Raw genomic sequence first — 21,103 nt, forward strand, 5'->3', positions numbered from 1 at the left:
CATCTGCAGTGATTTTGGAGCCCAAGAAAATAAACTCTGTCACTGTTTCCGTTGTTTCCCCATTTATTTGCTATTAAGTGATGGGACCAGATGCCATAATCTTAGTTTTTTGAATGTTGAGTTTTGAGCCAGCTTTTCACTCTCCTTTTTCACTTTCATCAAGAGGCTCTTTAATTCCTCTTTGCTTTCTTCCATAAGGGTGTTGTCATCTGCATATCTGAGGTTATTGATATTTCTCCCATCAGTCTTGTTTCCGGCTTGTGCTTCATCTAGCCTAGCATTTTGCATGATGTTCACTGCATAAAAGTTAAATAATCAGGGTGACAATATACACACTTGATATACTCCTTTCCCAATTTGGAACCAGTCCATTGTTCCATGTCCAGTTCTAACTGTTACTTCTTGACCTGCATACAGGTTTCTCAGGAGGCAGGTAAGGTGGTCTGGTATTCCCATCTCTAAGAATTTTCCACAGTGTGTTGTAAACAACACAGTCAAAGGCTTTGGCATAGTCAGTGAAGCAGAAGTAGATTTTTTTTTTGGAACTCACTTGCTTTTTCGATGATCCAGTGGATGTTGGCAATTTGATCTCTGGTTCCTCTAACTTTTTAAAATCCAGCTTGAACATCTGGAAGTTCTCAGTTTACAAACTATTGAAACCTCGCTTGGAGAATTTTGAGCATTACTTTGCTAGCATGTGAGATGAGTGCAACTTTTGCTAATTTGAACATTCTTTGGCACTCCTTTCTTTGGGATTGGAAAGAAATCTGACCTTTTCCAGTTCTGTGGCCACTGCTGAGTTTTCCAAATTTGCTGGCATATTGAGTGCAGCACTATCACAGCGTCATCTTTTAGGATTTGAAATAGCTCAGCTGGAATTCCATCACCTCCACTAGCTTTGTCTATAGTGATGCTTCCTAAGGCCCACTTGACTTTGCATTCCAGGATGTCTGGCTCTAGGCGAGTGATCACACCATCATGGTTATCTGGATTGTTAAGATCTTTTTTGTATAGTTCTGTGTATTCTTGCCATGTCTTCTTGATATCTTCTTCTATTATGTCCATGCTGTTTCTTTCCTTTGTTGTGTGCATCTTTGCATGAAATACTCCCTTAGTGTCTCTAATTTTCTTGAAGAGATCTCTAATCTATCCCATTCTATTGTTTGCCTCTATTTCTTTGCATTTATCACTTAGGAAGACTTTGTTATCTCTCCTTGTTATTCTTTGGAACTCTGCATTCAGATGGATATATTTTTCCTTTCCAACAAAAGTTGTCTTTCTCTTCTCTTTTCTCTGCTATTTGTAAGGCCTCTTTAGAAAACAATTTTGCATTTCTTCTTCTTGGGAATGGTTTTGATTGCCACCCCCTTTATAATGTTACAAACCTCCACCCATAGTTCTTCAGGCACTCTATCAGATCTAATCCCTTGAATCTATTTGTCACTTCGACTGTATAAACATAAGGGATTTGATTCAGGTCATACCTGAAAGGTCTAGTGGTTTCCCCTACTTTCTTCAATTTAAGTCTTAATTTTGCAAAAAGGAGTTCATGGTCTGAGCCACAGTCAGCTCCTGGTCTTGCTTTTGCTGACTGAATAGAGTTTCTCTATCTTTGGCTGCAAAGAATATAATCAATCTGATTTCAGTATTGACCATCTGGTAATGTCCATGTGTAGAGTTGTCTCTTGTGTTGTTAGAAGAGGGTGTTTGCTATGACCAGTGCATTCTCTTGGCAAAACTGTGTTAGCCTTCTTGGCAAAACTGTGTTAGACTTAGCCCTGCTTCATTTTGTACTCCAAGGCCAAACTTGCTTGCTATTCCAGGTATCTTTTGACTTCCAACTTTAGCATTCCAGTCCCCTATGGTGAAAAGGGCATCTTTTTTTGGTGTTAGTTCTAGAAGGTCTTGTAGGTTTTCATAGAACCGTTCAACTTCAGCTTCTTTGGCATTAGTGGTTGGGGCATAGACTTGGATTACTGTGGTATTGAGTGGTTTGCCTTGGAAACAGAGATCACTCTGTCATTTTTGAGACTGCACCCAAATACTGCATTTCAGACATTTTTGTTGAGTATGAGGGCTACTACATTTCTTCTAAGGGATTCTTGCCCACAGTAGTAGATATGATGGTCATCTGAATTAAATTCGCCCATTCCAGATCATTTTAGTTCACTGATTCCTAAAATGTTGATGTTCATTCTTGCCATTTCCTGTTTGACCACTTCCAATTTACTTTGATTCATGGACTTAACATTCCAGGTTCCTATGCAATATTATTCTTTAAAGCATCAGATTTTATTTCTATCACCAATCACATCCACAACTGCACATTGTTTTTGCTTTGACTCAGCCTCCGCGTTCTTTCTGGAGCTATTTCTTCAGTCTCCTCCTGTAGCATATCGGGCACCTACTGACCTGGGGAGTTCATCTTTCAGGGTTGTATCTTTTTGCCTTTTCATACTGTTCATGGGGTTCTCAAGGCAAGAACAGTGAGGTGGTTTTCCATTCCCTTCTCCAGTGGACCACATTTTGTCAGAACTCTCCACCATGACCCATCTGTCTTGGGTGGTCCTACTTGGCGTGGCTCATAATTTCATTGAGTTAGACAAGGCTGTGATCCAAGTGATCATTTTGGTTAGTTTTCTGTAATTGTGGTTTCCATTCTGTCTGCCCTCTGATGGATAAAGCTAAGAGGCTTGTGGAAGCTTTCTGATGGGAGGGACTGGCTGTGAGGGAATCTTGGTCTTGCTCTGATGAGCAGGGCAATGCTTGGTAAATCTTTAATCCAATTTTCTGTTGATGGGTGGGTCTGTGTTCCCTCCCTGTAGTTTGGCCTGAGGTCAAACTATGGTAGGGGTAATAGCAGTAATATGCAACCTCCTTTAAAAGGACTTATGCCAAGACTGTTTTATCAGTGCCCCTGACCCTACAGCAGGCCATTCTTGACCCATGTCTCTGCCAGAGATTCCTGGACACTCACAGGCAAGTCTGGCTCAGTTTCTTGTGGGGTCACTGCTCCTTTTTCCTGGGTCCTGGTGCACACAAGGTTTTGTGCCCTCCAAGAGTCTGTTTCCCAAGTCCTGTGGAAGTTCTATAATCAAATCCCACTGGCCTTCAAAGTCAAATTCTCTGGGGGTTCTCAGTCCCTTTGCTAGATCCCCAGGTTGGGAAATCTGTTGTGCACCCTAGAACTGTGAGAACAGTGCGAGAACTTCTTTGGTATAACTGTTCTTCAGATTGTCTGCTGGGTGGCTCCATGGTGGGGCTCACAGGCCACACCTCCCTGGTCTGCAGCAGTCAGAGCACCAGTCCCCGCGGCAGACCACTGCTGACCTGCGCCTCCACAGGAGACACTCAGACACTCAAAGGCAGGCCAGCTCAGTCTCTTGGGGGATCCCCAAGTCCCGGTGCACACAAGGTTTTGTTTGAGCCCTCTGGGCATCTCTGGCAGGTATGGGGTTTGATTCTAAATGAGTTTTGCCCCTCCTACCATCTTGTTGGGGCTTCTCCTTTGCCCTTGGATGTGGGATATCTTTTTTGGTGGGATCCAACATTCTCCTGTTGATGGTTGTTCAGCGGTTAGTTGCAATTTTGGAGTTCTCACAGGAGAAGATGAGCGCATGTCCTTCTACTCTGCCATCTTAGCAAGAATATGCTGTCAAAGGGCACCCCTTTCCTGTAATTGGGCCAGGCAATATATATATATATTTTTTTCTATTTATTTTTATTAGTTGGAGGCTAATTATTTTACAATATTGTAGTGGTTTTTGTCATACATTGACATGAATCAGCCAAATAATAACACACAGGAGGAATTTGCATACTGTATTAATTATCCAGGGCTGTGTAACAAGTTACCCCAAAAGTAGTGGCTTGAAACAAACATTTTCTCACACAGTTTCTGAGGATCATGACTCTTGCAGTGGCCAGCAGTGTGATTCCGGCTCAGGTATTCCAAGAGATTGCAGTAAGATACCCACAGAAGCTGCAGTCATTGGAAGGTTCAACTGGGGGTGAAGGGTCTGAGTTCAAGATTGCTCACTCACAAGGCTGTTGGCTGGAGGCACAGTTCCTCACCAGCTGTCAGCAGGAGGTGTCCTTTCCTGGCCTCTCCAAAGTGCTGCTCACAACATGGTAACTGGATTCTCCCAGAAAGTGAGTGATGAGACAGCAAAGAGGAAGCTGCTTGCCTTTCACAAACTACCCTCCAGAAGCCTAATACCAGCACCTTTGCCACATTCCATTGCTACTCTTCCTAAATCCAGCCCACATTTAAGGGGAGGGAATATAGGCTCTACCTTAAACAAAAACAGAAAACTAGTGTGTTCATTTTTTTATTTTAAATTTATTTTTTTAATTGAAGGATAATTGCTTTACAGAATTCTGTTGCTTTAAGCCAAACATCAACATGAATCAGTAGGTATACATAGTCCCCTCTCTCTTGAACTTCCCTCCCACCTTCCTCTCCATCCCACCCCTCCAGGTTGATCCAGAGCCCCAGTTTGACTTCCCTGAGCCATACAGCAAATTCCCACTGGCTATCTCTTTTACATATGGGAATGTAAGTTTCCACATTATTCTCTCCATACATCCCACCCTCTCAGTTTCTTTTGCCTTGCTGCATGTCAAGCAGGATCTTAGTTCCTCGACCAGGGATTGAACCTGAGCCCCTGGCAGTGAAACCTCTGAGTCCTAACCACTAGACCACCAGGGAATTCCTGGCTCCACCTTTTGAAGTAAGGAGTATTTCAGAATTTATGGGACTTCCCTGGAGGTCCAGTGGTTAAGAATCCACCTGCCAATGCAGGGGGACACATGTTTGACCCCTGGTCTGGGAAGATTCCATGTGCCATGGGGGCAACAAAGCCCATGTGCCACAACTACTGAGCCTGTGTGCCCTGGAGACGATGCTGTGCAACTAGAGAAACTGGCCCAACAAGACGCCCGTGCACTGCAAATAGAGAGTAGCCTCCACTCACTGCATCTAGAGAAAGCCCCGGTTTATCAATGAAGACCTAGCACAACCAAAAATAAATAAAATTAAAAAAAAAAAATATGGACCAATCCTAAACCACCTTACAGTCAGAAAGAGATTAGGAGAAAGAGTTCAGAGTAACTTCCTAGCAGGGGTGGGAAGGTCTCACAAGGTTCTCCGCGCCCTTCCACACCTTCCTCTTCTCCCACGTGCCGAGGGTCACAGGGCTCCCTGGTAGTTGGTTTGCCGCTGGGACCCATCCTTCCTGGCAATCCCTTCTCAACTTTCCCAACTCATTATCATACCTACCTCATTTCTCATGATTGCTATTGGCTACCTACCCTTGGAAAGCAGTTAAGCTATTTTGATTTGGGGTGTTCATAGTGTGGACTCACAGACCCCTGGAGAATTAATGAACCCAATGGAATCAATCTAATCTCTTTCATGTGGGGCGAATATGGTTTTGGTGACACTGGTAAGGCACTCTTTGCTCCTAAACAAATTATAAAAACAATAGAGCTGTTGCTTATGCATTATGATTTAATCCTAGGGAAACTGAAAACGTGTTTATGATTCCTAACTGATGAGGAACCTGAATCAAATGAACAGAAAGTGACTAAATGGCAGAGGTTATACCTGAAGTGGGGTTGGTTTCCAGTGTGGGGCTCCTTCATTGAACCCAGTTTCCTAGGGAGGATTCCCTGAAACCATCATCCCACCACCATCCTCTTCATAAAACAGATAGCCTACCAGGAGCCCAGGGAAATAGGGAATTGGTCTGAGGTTTTATTTTTGTTTTTTTTTTTATGGTTTAGGTAAGATGATGTGATCAGAGAGTAATTATAAAGCACTATTAGGATGCCTCTGGGTCTACAGAAGATGAAAAGGCTAAGGCAGAAATTCTCAACCTTTTTGTCAAGAACCCTTTCTACTCTTTAAAAGTACAAAAGACCTATAGAATTTTTGCTTCCGTGTGTTATGTTTATTTAATATATATTTAGTATGCCAATTTATATTTATCATATTAGAAAGTAAGACAGAAATTTTAAAATATTTAACTCATTTAAAAATAACAAAATCACTACCTATTATAAGCATTTTTACTAAAATATCTATATTTTCCAAAAATTAGGAAGAAAGGTGGCATTGTGTTCTATTTTTGCAGATCTCTTTGCTGAGCTTCATAGAAAAGCTGGATTTTCATATCTGCTTTTGCATTCAATCTGTTTTGAAACCACTATTGCATAAGCTGTTTAAAATTCGTCTATAAAACCATAGGAGCATGAGAATGGAAAAGGCAGATGGTATCTTAGCAGTATTAGGAAGACGGTTGACCTTGGAAACCCACTTTAAGAACCATTGAATTAAAGACATACTACAAACTCTCCCCGCTAATTTTGCTGATGACAGACAACTGAATGGTGAAGTCAGCACTTCCTAGCACTGGGACTATGGTGACATGTGCAGACACATAAAACCTCCATGGTTGGTTTCAGTATATAATGCAAACCACAGGGATGAATAAAGGCAAGAGTTGTCCAGGGGAACAGAACAGCTTGGATGATATTGCATTAAAACACAAGGGGAAGTTTGTTCCCTTGGTAAAATTTTTACTGTTCACCAATATCTGCTTCCCCTCTCTGCCAGGAAGCTAAACTTCTCTTCCCTTTGAAATTGTATGTAGCCACATGACTTCCTTGAAGCGGAATGATGTGTGGCCTTTCCAGGAAGAGGTTCTAAGAGCTGGTTTGCTCCTCTGCACACTCCTTCTCTCTCCACATGTTCTGTGTGGATATCAGCTTCCCCACCAACCTGGGGCTCAGAGTCAGGATAACACCAATGGGAAACAATTTTCAGCCAACCCTTACTGGGCATGTAACACACTTGAGAAACACTTGTGGTTTTCAGCCATTGAGATGTTGGGATTAGTGGTTATACCAGCACAATCTAGCCCATCCTGACTAATACAGCCACTTCACTGGAAAGGCAAATCAAAGGCATAGAATATACTATTTAATGCCCATTTATTGGGAGATTACTGTGCATTAAACACCATGCTAGGTGTTGTGATTACAGATGACTTAAATTTGGCAGCAGCCCTCAAAGAACTTACACTGCAGAAGGTACGTAGATAAACTGTTGCCCTACTGTAATTACCACTATCAACAAGGGTGAATCTAGGCTACTATGGGAGGGAAACATCCTTGAATCCTTTATCAGTCTTGGAACCAGCAAGAAACTGACAGTACATTTAGGTGGGATTTCCAAAGGGATCATTTTTGAGGTGTGGGCAGAGTCCAAATGGCTACAGGGATGCTGAGGCATCTGTGACCATCAGCAGAGGAAAGCCAACCCCGCCCCAGCTTGAAGGGAGGATGGCTAGAAACCGTGTTGTTGGACCTGGTGTTACTGGACTCAAGATGGAAGGGCCATTTAATTACAGTCGTAGAAAAGGACAGTCAGCGCCAGCCCACAGCAAAACAGGCAGGAGGAATAAACACTCTGATTTATCTCTCTTTCTCGTCTCTAGTCTCCTGCCTATGCCTCCTGCTAGTCAGGAAACCAGAGACAAGGGAGCCTAGGTGATGCCATCAAACAGCTGGTAGACACCAATATTCTAGTCCTCAGAGCAGGGTGGGGAGGGTCACAGGGAATCTGGAGAGGCAAATGGAGAACAGCATGAATAAGGTTCAAACAACATAGACATTAAATGAATTGTTGAAATAATATTTTTCAAAACTTTAAAAAATTTCACTGCTTAATTAAAATGCCTAAATTTGCAGAGTCCACAGCTACCGATGGAGTGAAGAGGGATTTGAATGAGTGTAGAGGGTACTTACTTGAGGCTTCTATTATGAGAGAGAGAGGCAATGGGCATAGAGCCAGAAAACCAATTGTGGGTTTTTGTTGAATAAAGACTTTGTTTTTTAGAGAAGTTTTAGGTTCACAGAAATATTGAGAAAAAGTTACAGAGATTTTCCACATACCTACTGCCTCTATACATGCACAGGCTTGTCCACTGTCAACATCCCCCACCAGGGTGGTACACGTTACAACTGATGAACCTATCCTGACACAACATAGCTATCCAGAGTTCATCATTTACAATTTGGTTAATTCTTAGTGTTGTTTTGATACATCCTGTGTTTTTGGACAGATGAATAATGATCTGTACCATCATTGTGGTATTATAGGAAATAGTTTCCCCTTCCTAAAAATGCTCTGTGCTCCACCTATTGATCCTTTCCCACTAAACCCTGGAAACCACTGATCTTTTTACTCTCTTCATAGTTCTGCCTTTTCCAGAATGTTCTATAGTTGGAAACATACAGTCATATGTAGCCTTTTCAGATTGATTTCTTTCACTTAGTAGCATGCATTTAAGGTTCCTCCATATCTTTTCATGGATCACTAGCTTATTTCTTTTTAGTACTGAAATAATATTGCATTGTCTAGGTATACCACAGCTTATTAACCCATTTAACCCACTGAAGGACATCTTGGTTGCTTTCAAAAGTTTTGTCCCGGGTCCTTTTTGGGAGTCGGGGGTGGTTGGGAAGAGGAAAGACAGGCATCAAACTTAGCTATGGACAGAGCTTGAACATCCTTCATGGGTTCTCAGGCCCTTTTCAAATAGATTTCCATCAGGCCTGTCCCACTGTTTCAAATGTACCCAAACACACTTTCAACCCCTGCATATATTGTCTGAACTTTGACTGAAACATACTACCTACCAAGTGTGTATTAGGAAATAAGGATACAGTTCCTGGTCTTAAAAAGCTGATAGACTAGTGGAGAGGAAAAGATAACTGACAATAATTGATTTGTACAAATGCAGTGAGACTTTCAGAAAAGCTTCAAATTGAAGGTGAGTTTCCAATGATGTTTTTCAGTGTTTGGTTCTAGCAGTTCTATAGTGATATAACAGACAGGCAGCCTATTTGAGTATAAGGATTCTTAGTACATAGATTCATTACTGAGGGTGCATTCCATGGAAAGTTTTAAAGATATACTCTTTGTTTTTGAGAGAGAGAAAGGGACCCTTCTCCCAGTTCCTGACACATACTGAATCTTGACTTTAGAAATCATATTGTCTTGGGTTTAAAGCCCAGTTTTGCCAGCTATCAACCACGTGACTCTGGAAAAATTACCTATCCTCTCCAAGCTTCTGTTTCCTAAGTTGCAAAGCTGGCATTCTATTTTCTGCAGGACTATTGTAAGTATTAAGTGATGCTTAGCATGGTGTTTGGTGTGTAGGGAGCATTCCAAAGATGATATCCACTTATTCTATGACTTCTTGCTACATATGTTTTTGAACACAGATGCCAAGATTGTTAGTGTCCTTTGGGGCACTAACAATTGGAGAAGTGTACCCTGAAGGAGGGAGCTGACCATCTTACAACCAGGGCCTAGACTCCGTGAAAGGAGTTAGGTAAGTCATAAATGTGCAGGCTCAGATATTGTTTTTTTAAAAAAATTGATTAAGAACTATTCAATAAACACTATGGGAAAGGTGCTGTGCTGAGCACTGTAGGTGATACAAAAATGACCGTGAGCATTGATCCCTTCTTTCTAGAAGACTGCAGTCACTAAGTACAGGAGCATTACAAATATATATAAAAGTATACTACCTACCATAATAGGTTAAAGGATTTGTGACAAAGGAAGAAATAAAAGCCTAAAAGTTTCAGGAAAAGAGAGAACATTTGGTTGAGTATGTGTTTAGGGCTGAGGGCACTGTTGAGATTAGTGAAACGGAATTTCTTCTGTGTCTGAGCATGGATGACCTTTAAATCGGCAGAGATGGGCAGAGGTGGATAGGTAGGAAAGCACAGTTGAGGAAATGGCCAATAATCCTGTGTCAGGGAATGCAGGACATACTTTGGGGAGAAATGGGTGATAATGCTAGAAAGATGGTGAGGGAAAAGCCTACAGCTATTACTCAGCTATGTGTTTTTTCCTCATATCTTTTTATGTAAAACGTTGATACTTTGTTCATTGTTTTGCTTTGTTTTGTTTTGGCATTCTGGCTTTTTGAGATATTGCATTAAAACATTATCTTGAAAACCTACTTTTTTGGCACCTCCTTAAATTTCATTCACCTGGCCCTAAAGCACTTAGGTCGTGGTATAAGACTGGCACAAAGTCCAGAGCTACCCGTAGGAAAAGACTCAGGATCTTTGGCTGAGTTTGCACTTGGCATTTTCCAAGCCCTCCCTAGATAGAGCACAGCCTGCCTGGGAAAAGGAGCCGCCGGGGTGGACTACAATTCCCAGAAGGCCGTGCGACCCGGCACCCACGCCGATTGGCTGCTTGGGCCCCGCCTCCGCCCCGCCCCTGCCTCGAGGACCCGGGGCGGCGAGTCCCGGGCTAGCGTTCTCCCGAATCGGCTACCCTGTGGGATCTTGCACTGCCGGCAGGCTTCAATGGCGGCCCAGCCAGTGTCCCGGGTGGTGCGGCGGGTCCTGAGAGCCGGCGTCCGAAGCTGCAGCTCTGGGGCTCCGGTGACGCAGCCATGCCCTGGGGAGCCTGTCGTGGAGGTGAGCCCGTCCGCATCCACACTTTTCCTGGGGGAGCCAGTGGCCAGGCAGCTAGCTGCCCAGAAGCACCCCGGCCCCTCCGCGGCAGCTGCTTCTGAAAGTGGTGTCCGCTCCTGGGAGGGACCCCCCTCGGCGCTTAATTAGGGGCACAGGGAGAAGTGTGGAAAGATATTCTCTAGATCGACCGCCCAGTCCCACCTGGAATCCCAACTGGAGGTGAAGGGGTGGGGGTGCTCCCTGGGGTCTGACTCAGAAGCTTCCCTGCCCACCCGGCCAGGCAACCTCCTTCCAGGTCTGAGTGACTCCCAGAGATGGGGGAGCAGGCGGGCAGGCAGGACTCTGGGACCAGTGTGATGTTATTAGCACCCCTCTCAGCCCTGCCTCACACCCCTAAACAGCTTCTTCCTGAAACAGTTTCCACCTTGTACCCCCCGGGGAGGTTGTCTGTGCGATCAGGTGTTTCTGTGACACCTACTTCATAATGTGGCACTGACTAAAAATGTCACTTTGTAGTCACCTGGCTGTGTGACCCGTCCTTCACTGGCTCTTTGTGTTACATCTTCATTTCCCTTAGGAGGGTTCAGCCTGATTCTGGAGCAGAGTGGAGCCCAGAACCTGGGCTCTTGCAGGATTGGGAATCTGCTGTCTCTTTAGGGTTAGGATAGCACCCCCACCCCCACGCCTGAGTCCTTAGCAGCATCTCAGAGGGATTTTTGGCGTGACAAGTTTTCAATTTGTTTTGCCCATCTTGTCAGGGTATCATTTTGGGAGAAGTCTCTTTTTATTTGGTGGAACCTCTTCTGGGTCCATTTGGTCATTCCTTTCCCACCCCCTGGCACAGGACTTCAGGTTCAGGGGCTCAGCAGGTCAACAGACTGAGCACCTGCTGTTGCTCAATCAGGAGGAGAGTCTCAGGTTAAATGGCTTTCCTCAATTCTGACCTCCCTCCTCACCCTCAGGATCCTTAGATAAGCAGTTCTCATTGCTGGGAGGTGAAGAAGTGTGTCCAAATTCTTGAACTCTGAACGTCATGGAGGGGAAAATGGGGAAACCAAGATGACTGAGAGGTCTTTAAAGAGTTCAGGAAAAGGGAAGTTTCTCCTCTCCACCCCCAGCCCCTAACTTACGTTGTACTTTTCAGCCTGTGCTAAGAGGCTTCATTTATGGTCTCACAGAGGCCTCATAGTAAACCACCTGAGGTGAGTAGAGTTTGTATCTTCAGTTGAGGGAGCCCATGGAAGTGAACTTCTCTGGACGCCCCTGAGCTGTAAAGTAAGTGAGCAGAGGCTCAAACGCTTGCATCTGTGCTCCGGCTTCTTTTCCGCAGGGAGGGTGGGGGAGGCTGCTCCCACCCTTTCCTTTGCACTGTGAGGGAGGAGGGATCATTGCAGGTAGGAAGGTGGACTTGGGCAGAATGCCTCAATTTGAATCCCAGCCCTGCCACTTATTAGGTATGTGAACTTCAGCAAGTCCCTCTCCCTCAGTGCCTCAGTCTTCTCCTCTGTAAAATGGGGATAACAGTGTCTCCTTCTTAGGGTGGTTATAGAGATTAAAGGAGTTAATGTAATGTGTATACACACTTGAAAAGTCTGGCCCGTGTACATGCTGTGCATGTGTATTTCATGTTTGTCTTCATTATTATCCTTGCCACCATTGTCACATGCTGTGTCCCGTAAGTCCCCTCCCACCTGGACACTCAGGACACTCATTCTGTCACCTGTTTGCTCACAGACCCCCCCACCCTGGACATCCCCTACCAGGGTTATCCTCCGCAGACAGGTTGCTCCCCTGTGTTTCTGGGCCGTGGAGGCAGCAGATATATGGGGCCAAGCTTTCACACTCGCCGTGCCCCCAGCGTGACCCAGCTCCTGGGCCTGTGGCTTCCCCTCTTTTCAGGTCTTTAAGACCAGGCCATCTGTACGCAGTTGAGGGAGGGCATGGCATGTCCTTCGGGGAGACTCAGAGGTGAGCAAGTCTTGGAGACAGGTGTGTTCTGCCCATCCACTGAGCTTGCCAGTTGGTGGGACCAAGGGTGGGGGATCCTGGAATCCCTGACCTCCCTTCCCTTCCAGCAGGGCGCCTTCCCCACACTGGGCCCTGGAGGTCTGGTTTGGGATGGGAGGTGCTGGGAGAGACAAGGGGAAGCCAGGAGGTGATGTGTGTCTGTCAGGGTGTGGGCGGGAGCTGGCTGCAAGGATGCTGGAAGGGGCCTTGGGCTGGGTCCACTGGCAGCTTGAGGAGCTTCTCCAGGGGCACAGGGGAGGTGCGTGGGTACACGGGGAGGTGAGTAGGGGAGATGGAGCTCCCTGCCAGCCTGGTTGGCACAGTCGGGACAGAGGGCTTCCCACAGTTGCAAGCACTACACCCCTTTTTCTCCGTCTCAGGCTCCGTGCAGGCTTTGTTGGGGTGACACGGTGCTGGCCTCAGGGCCCGGGCCTGCTGCCTTGGTTCAGGGGAGAGGCTGACTCCATGCCAGCGGCACTTAGTTATTCAGGGAGCCGGGAAGAACACGTGTTGGACAGGTTCATGCAGGGAGGGACTGGGTACATGAGGAGGATGGCCGGGCCAGGCCTGGGGCAGTCACCCTCGGGAGGAAGGCAGACTTTTCAGGAGGCCTGTCTGAACATCCAACCTTCCCAGCTCCTCAGAGGCTTCGTTTCAGTGAAGTGTGACTCTCCCTACAGATGTAAAGACCTCAGACTTAGGGTGGGGCTGGAGGGCAAGTGGAGGTCAAGGCCTGGGGCTGGGCACTTTGCCCAGGTTCCCTCATTTAATAGAGATGAATTTTGAACATCCCTGGGTATAGCTCTTCCCAAAGAGGGTATAAATTGGGCCAGTGATATTTGGATTTGGCCTGTCTCTTTGTCCCCCCCGCTCCTCTGGTACCTACCCTCCAGAGCTGTTTGGAGGTTGGCCTTCATCAGTCAAATCAAAGGCCCGATGTTACTGGATACCAGGGAAGGCACGTGGGGGGCAGGCCCCTCCCTAAACTGACTCCTTCCACTATCCTTCCCCACCTCGCCCAGTCTGTACTGGTGGGAGACGACACGTAACCAGTAGCATATGGCCGGCTGCCTTGTGCCCAGTTACTCACACTGGTGTCCATGGTCCCTGGGTGGCTCAGACCCTGCTTGCCCTGCTTCGAGTGGTGTGAGGGCAGCTCTGGAAACCCCAGCCTTGGGCCCTCTGCCATTAAGTAGGGCTTTGCAAGACTAGGGAAACTGATGTGAGTGGGAAAACTAGTCATAGTGTATACAACTAGTGCCCTTCCATGGATATATGATGACCGGATATTTCTAAGCAGGAGTTAGAGTAAGTGAATTGGAGCAGTCTCTTCCTGAACCCCTACTGTGTGCCAGGAGGTCCTGCAGTTGACTTAGGTAGGATTATTCTCCATACTTTATGGACGAGGAAGCTAAAGCTGAAAGGGTAGTAGGCAGCCGGGCCTGTCGTTCGGGTTTCCCTGCCTCCAAAGCCAATGCTCAGAACTGGAATCACCCAGCTTAACATGTCACCGGATTCTGGTGTGGCTGGGCCAATGGTTCTCAACCTGGGCTACAGAGAAGAATAGGAACGCTGTAAACAAAGCCAGGGCCCCAACTCAGAGCAGCTGAGACAGAATCTTTGGTCTGGGGCTCTGGCATCAGTACTGCTCAGAAGTTCTTCAGGTTATTTTAATGTGTAACAGGAGTTGAGAGTCCCTGTTAGAGGCTAAACCATTTGTTTTTTTAAACTTTGGAGAAGGGCATGGCAACCCACTCTAGTATTCTTGCCTGGAGAAGCCCCCAGACAGAGGAGCCTGGTGGGCTATATAGTCCATGGGGCCGCAAAGAGTCGGACACAACTGAAGCGATTAACACACATTGTCGCTTTACAGCGTTGTACCACAAAGTGAGTGAGCTATATGTATACATTTACTCTTTCCCTCTTGGCCCTCCGTGGGGCTAAAGCATTTTGACAGTAGAGATAAGCCTAGCAATGAGAGGCTACCCCAGTGTAACTAGGTTTTACACATACCACCTTTCTCTCTAGATTGGGGACCTGCCTGTCTGTCCATTGATACAGTTGGTTCGACACCTGCTATGACACGGGGATGCTGAGTCAAGCAGGAAGACTTCCCACCCCAGGCTGGGCCCGGGGAGTCTGAGCAGCCAAGGGTGTTCTGCTTGTGACATGTCCTAGCCTCTCCTGGGCGAGAGGCTTCACTGTCTAATCTGCCCGGTAATTCTTCCTGGATTCCAATCTCCTTTGACTGGTGCTAATATTTTTTTTTTTCCCCTTCAGGGGGTTTAAAGGAAAGGAAAACAAGAAAAAAATGGAAGAATGAAAGTAGGACATGTAGTGTTGGAGGAGAGAGGAGGCAGGGATGAGGCGTGTTAATATCCAAGTGATGAGTTTGCAGTCCTGGCTGGGAGAGGGAGAGGAGAGATGTGTTTTGTGTGTGTTTAGGAGGCTGCCTCAGGTACTGGCTATAGGATCTGAATGAATGTAGATAAGGTCCCTCTTGGTTTCAAAAATGAAATCTGGCCTGCCCCACCCTTGGCCAGAACAGAGGGCCCAATTCCTTGCTGAGTTGCCCCATTCCACATCCCCTCTCCGGTTTCTGCTGAGTCATTCGCCTCTGTCCTGTCACTGGCTCCCATTCTGAGATTCATTCAGGTTCCTCCCTCACCCAGCCACCTCCCCCAGGATGTTCAGATTAGGGTGAGGAGGACATCGTGGGAGGAGGGGCCCTGGAGTGATTAACCAGTTACTGAATTGTGAATAGCTGTTGATTTCTGGGTGTCTGGGCTCCTGGACTCTGGTGGGCAGTGGGGATGGGACTCTTGATTCTGCTGTGTGTCCCTGCCCCACCCGAAAGGGCATGGGTGGAAAGGCAGTGGGGTGAGTAGGGAGGGAGGAGGAAGCACTGTTGTGATTATTTCAGACTGCAATTCAGGAAAGTGACGGCTACTTTCTGGTCCCTGGACCATGAGCAGAGTTTCTTAGAGGATTGGGAAGCCGGTCCTGGAGTGAGCAGAGCGAGGTCAGTTTTATGGACCCAGGAAAAACCCGAAGCACCCCCTGTTCTCTCTCTTTCTCTCTCTCTCTCTCTCATTCCTTCTGCCTCTTGAGTCAGTCAGTGGCCCTTGACCTTGGCCGTACGTTAGAATCGCCCAGAGAGATGAAAAACACAGGCACCTGGAGATCTGAATTCAACTGGTCTCCACGGGAATGTTTTTCTTCAATTCCCAAGATGGTTCTAACATGCAGCCAGGGCTGGGGAGGTCCCCGAAGTAAATGTTTCTCTTTCCTGGACTGCAGGAGACCCAGACACCTGCTTTCTTTCTTTTTTAAACTTTTTAAAAAAATTTTTATTGGAATATAGTTGATTTACAATGTGCTGTATAGCAAAGTGACTCACTTATACATACATCCACTCTTCTTCAGATTCTTTTCCCATATAGGCCATGACAGAGTGCCGTTCCCTGTGCTATACAGTAGGTCTTTGCTAGATCTATTTTATAAAAAGTAGTGTGTATACCGGCTTCCCTGGTGGCTCAGTGGTAAGAGAATCCGCCTGCTGATGCAGAAGATATGAGTTGGATCCCTGGATCAGGAGGATCCCCTGGGGAAGGAAACGGCAGCTCAGCTGTGCATTCTTGCCTGGAAAACCCCATGGACAGAGAGGGGAGCCTGGCAGGCTACAGCCCGTGGAGTCCAAGAGCGTCAGACATGACTTAGCAACTGCGTGCACGGCACAGCAGTGTGTGCCTGTCAGCACACACACTTTATAAGCCTTCCAACTTGTCCCTTCCCCCTTTCTCCCGTGGCAACCGTAAGATTGTTTTCTACATCTGTAACTTTTTTTTTTCCTATTTTGTAAATAAGTTCATTTGTACCATTTTTTTTTTTTTAGATTCCACATGTAATTGATATGATATTTGTCCTTCTCTGTCTGACTTCATTCAGTATGACACTCTCAAGGTCTATCCATGTTACTATAAATGGCATTATTTGTTCTTTTTTATGGCTGAGTCATCTTCCATTGGGTATAAGTACCACATCTTCTTTATCCATTCCAGAGGCCTGCTTTATTCGGTTATAAGATGGTGATAATCTGGGGTGTTTCTCTGCCAGCATCCTGACTAACCCCCTCTCTTACAGCAGGACACTTTTACCCCATAACTGTCCTTGTTTTATAGCTGGGACAGCAGACCAAGGGGAGTCAGAGAGCTTTGCCAGTCTGTCAGGGCACACAGAGCCCGGAAATCAGGGTTCTTGCCCCCAGTCCAAAGCTCTATCCGTAGACCTCACAGATGACCACCACGGTCATGATTTCATTGTTTTAAAGACTCCAGAGAAATGACTTCTCCCTGCTCTGTATTCCATCCTGTGTACCTTCTTGGACACACCCTATGCAGTTAGGGGGAAGACTGCAGAACTTAGAAGACCTGGTTTTGAGACCTGGTTCCACCAGGGGTGTTTGTGGGCCCCATCCAAGCATTGGTTATAATAATCCTTTCAGGTGTGGGGATGGAGCAGAGAACATTCTTTGGAAACCTCAAGATGCCTTGCAGATGTTATTTCTGTGGGGCAGTTATCATCAACATCTGTCATGATCTAGGGGTGTGCTCTAAATCAGGGGTCCCCAACCTTTTTGCCACCAGGGACCAATTTCATGGAAGACAGTTTTCTACAGACTGGGGCTGGGGGTGGTTTGGGGATGATTCAAGTGCATTATGTTTACTGTGCACTTTATTTCTAATCTAATGCTGCCACTGATCTTATAGGATGTATCGGTCCACAGCCTGGACTTCGGGGACCCCTGCTCTAAAGGGAGGGGGGGAGACAGAGCAGATGATCTCAGACTTGGGAAAGGGGGAGGGAGGTTGGCTGCCTCCTTTCCCTCCCCCAGGATGAGTTTGCGCCTTGTGAGTAGCCTTCAGCAATCCCTTACCCCCTCCCAGTGGGTCCTTAATCCTTTCTGCTGGCAGTGGGTAGGTGAAGGGTAAGGACTGATGTAATCTGGGCATGGGGTTAGCACGGTGGCCATCCTGGCACCTCCACCCTCCCTTCCTGGGGACTGGTGGCCTCATTCCCTCTGTGGGTCCGCCTGGTTGTACTGTCCTTACCCCAGGGCCTTCTACAGGAGGGAAGACCCCCGTCGCAGGTGTACCACCCCTGGCTGGCTGCGGCCCCCAGCTGCTCCTGGGGGTGTAGTCTGTTGGGTCCTCCTGGGCAGTGGGAGGGCTCCAGAGAGCGCCGCCCCCCCCCATCACCAAGGGGGAGGCAGCTTGTGTGACCCCCTCTGCCACAAGGAGTAATTGCTTTGAGCTCAAGGTAAGAAGGGCTTCCCTTGTGGCTCAGCTGGTAAAGAATCTGCCTGCAATATGGGAGACCTGAGTTCAATCCCTGGGTTGGGAAGATCCCCTGGAGAAGGGAAAGGCTGCCCACTCCAGTATTCTGGCCTGGAGAGTTCCATGGACTGTATAGTCCATGGGGTCGCATAGAGTCAGACACGACTGAGCGACTTTCAGTTTCATTTTTAAGGTAAGGAAGGGGAAGCCTGGGTTGGAGAATCGGTTCCAAGCCAGTGGCCCTCTCAGCTGCCTGCTCCTCCCTCCTCATTTCTGGATGTGTTTCTTGGGAACTGAGAGGCACATGCCCTCCCGGTGACCCATCCAAAAGATGCTAGGGATGGCTGTTCCTGGATGGGCATCCTTTGAGGGAGGCGTGACAGGGAGGAGGTGGGGGCTGGGTGGGGTCTAGTGCCCTTTGCCCTGTCCTGATGCCCAAGCAGCTGCACCCCAGCAGAGGCCCTGCACCCCCAGGGCTGAGTGTGAGGCTTGGAGGGGCAGGTCCTTCCTTCTAGACCTGTCTCTCATCCTGTGAATGAGGGGAGACTTCCGGGCCCCCAGAACCGTGGAGCCCACATATGGATGGAAAGGCAGTGTGTGCGGCTGTCAGAGGTGAAGGAGGGGGAGGTTGATGGGAGGGTCTTGTCCCAGAGGTGGGCTCTCCCCACACCTGCCCCCCAGCCCATGGTTCCTCCCACCCCACTGCAGGTGCCGTCCAGGCCGAGGCCGTTCCTGAGGGAGGGCACCGCCCCCTTCTCCGCCTTCCTCACCGACAGCTTCGGCCGGCGCCACAGCTACCTGCGGATCTCCCTCACCGAGAGGTGCAACCTCAGATGTGAGTCTCCCCCCCGCCCCCTCCCTGGGGGGCCCTCTCTGGACACCTGTCCCTCTTCTGCAGTGGCCCCTGCAATCACCCCCAGTCCAGGAATCCCCTTCCCCATTCCTCTTTCTAGAAAACTCCACCCAGCCTTCTTCCTTGCTTGTCAAGTGGGGTTCAGGGGCAAGCTGGCGATCAAGAGTGAGTTTTGTGATCCTGGAAGCTGGGTTCTCCTTGGAATTAGGCTGGAGAACAGAATTGCTGCTGGGTTCAGGATCGAGGCTGACCTGGGACCTACCACGGGCTCGGGACTCTTCCTCCCTCCCTCCTATTTCCCTGAGGTCCGCACAGTGCAGGCCACAGCATGGGGCCCGCCGGCCACTGTAAACAGGTGAAAGAGGCCAGTGCCCTTGGCCTGCGCTGCCAGGTATAGCAAAACACTCCAGTTGCATCAGACAAGTCGTCTGGGGCCAGTCCTCATTGCATAACATCATATAGAAAGCTCTGGGGCAGATCCACTGCTGGAGGGACTTCCAAAGTGTGTGCGTCCATCTGTCCTGCCTTTCTTCCATCTTTCCTCCCTCCCTCCCTTCCTCCTACTATAACTCACAGTAAGAAATGTATTTACTTCATGGCCCAATAAACACTTGCCTGTGTCGTAAATGTTCAACCTAACAATACTTACCCCATGCAGTACTGATGTTCTTACCTAATCTGTTCCATCTTCAAAGACCAATTCTAGACCCTTCCCTAACCTGCCTGACTCCCTCGCAGGTCCTGACCACTAGCGCTAAACCTGTCCCACGGGAACTGAAGGGAGGAAATGGTGCGCCTTTCACCAGCCAGGGCTCACCTCGTTCTCCCCTTTTGCTGCCTTGCCCTGAACAGGCGGAACCTCAGTCTTCCAGCCTGTGAAATGGGACCGGTGTTCGGTCACCTGGAGGATGTAGCCTGGGTGTGGGAACACGTGTTGCCACAGAGGGGCGTGGCTTTGCCCAGGGCAGGGGGCACCTCCTGGCCTCCTGCACCTCAGGACACACAGAGGGCGGGGCTCACTGTTGGTCAAAAGCAGATGAGGTGAAGGAACTGAATGATTCGGGCCCTGGCCTTCCGGGCAGACCCCGCCCAGCAGCCCCTCACAGAGGGAGTCGGTCTGCCCCTGCCCCTACCTCCAGCCAGGTTGCCCTGGCGGCTCGTTTACCATCTTTAACCCATGGAGGACAGCAAGGCCAGATGGGGAGGGCTGTAGATGAGGAAGGTGAGCCTCAGAGAGAACCTGGCCTAGGGTTTGTGCCACCTCAGACCTGGCCGGGTCTTTCCTCCTGGCCGGATTCCGGAGAAACTTACAGCATGGTGGGCGAGTTGGGGACCGGAGGCCTCGCAGTCTGACCGCCGCACTCACTCCCTTCCTCCGCGTCCCCTCCCTTCCCTCAGGTCAATACTGCATGCCCGAGGAGGGGGTCCCTCTGACCCCTAAGGCTGACCTGCTGACCACAGAGGAGATTCTGACCCTGGCCCGGCTCTTTGTGAAAGAAGGCGTGGACAAGATCCGGCTCACGGGCGGGGAGCCGCTCATCCGGCCGGATGTGGTGGACATCGTGGGTGAGTTGACTAAAGTTGTCACCACCTCTCCCAGGTCCTGCTTCATCCAGCTTGATTCGAATACAAATATCAGAAGCCAACACTCCATTGGGATGTTATGCTCACAGAGTCCTGCCGCCCTCTGGAAATAGGCACCATTGTTATTCTCATTTTTGTTAAGAAATGAGGCACAGAGCTGTTGGAGAGTTCGCCCAAGGTCGCAAAGCTAGGAAGTGCGGGAGCCCAGTGTTTTGACGTCAGATTTAGATTAAAGTCCTCCCCCGGGGCTTGGAGGCCCCTGTGATCTGGTTCCATCAACCGCAAAGACCTCTCTCCTTCCCTCTGCCCCCATCCTCCCCCGCATTCACGCAACCAAGCCTTTCCACGTGCCTTTGCGCCTCCGCTGGGAGCAGAGGGCTGCCAGCCTGTCTCCTTCAGGGCTCTGCACCAGTGTCATTTCCTTAGGGGCGCCCTCCTTGACCGCTCTGTCTAAAGTCCCTCCCCGCATACACCCCCAGCCGTTCTGCCTCCCAGGAGCTGGCAAGATACAGCCCACGGACAGAACACGGCCACCACATGCTTGTGTGTAGCCTGTAAGCTAAGAATAGTTTCTCTGTTTCTAAATGTGATCGAAAAAGAAAATCAAAAGAATAACATCTGTGGCACATCAAAAGTATATGAAATTTTTAATTCACCAGCCATTAATAAAGTTTTATTGGCACGTAACCACACCCACTCATTTACATATCTCCCATGCTGCAAAGCTGAGGCATTGTCGCAAAGAGCATACCGCTGGCAAAGTCAGAAATATTTACTCTCTGGTCTTTCCGACAGAAAAGGTGTGGCAACCCTA

The 21,103-nt window shown here is 48.2% G+C and overlaps 1 protein-coding gene across 3 annotated transcripts in view; it reads left to right on the forward strand.

Moving 5' to 3' along the window:
* Nucleotides 1–10,310: 10,310 nt before the first annotated feature.
* MOCS1 (molybdenum cofactor synthesis 1) overlaps nucleotides 10,311–21,103 on the forward strand; it is a 33,643-nt gene continuing 22,850 nt past the window's right edge. For 2 of the 3 annotated variants that reach the window (XM_020871875.2, XM_020871885.2), the window contains exons 1-3: nucleotides 10,311–10,512; nucleotides 18,561–18,687; nucleotides 20,104–20,271. In XM_020871875.2, coding sequence (XP_020727534.2) covers nucleotides 10,399–10,512; nucleotides 18,561–18,687; nucleotides 20,104–20,271 — 409 coding nt within the window. In that variant the 5' untranslated portion in view covers nucleotides 10,311–10,398. Of the gene's footprint in view, nucleotides 10,513–10,768; nucleotides 12,478–18,560; nucleotides 18,688–20,103; nucleotides 20,272–21,103 lie in introns of those variants that run through there. The other variant, XM_020871877.2, reaches the window with a different exon arrangement.

This window comes from Odocoileus virginianus, chromosome 27 (assembly GCF_023699985.2).
Source record: "Odocoileus virginianus isolate 20LAN1187 ecotype Illinois chromosome 27, Ovbor_1.2, whole genome shotgun sequence".
In the NCBI taxonomy this organism is placed as follows: Eukaryota; Metazoa; Chordata; class Mammalia; order Artiodactyla; family Cervidae; genus Odocoileus; species Odocoileus virginianus.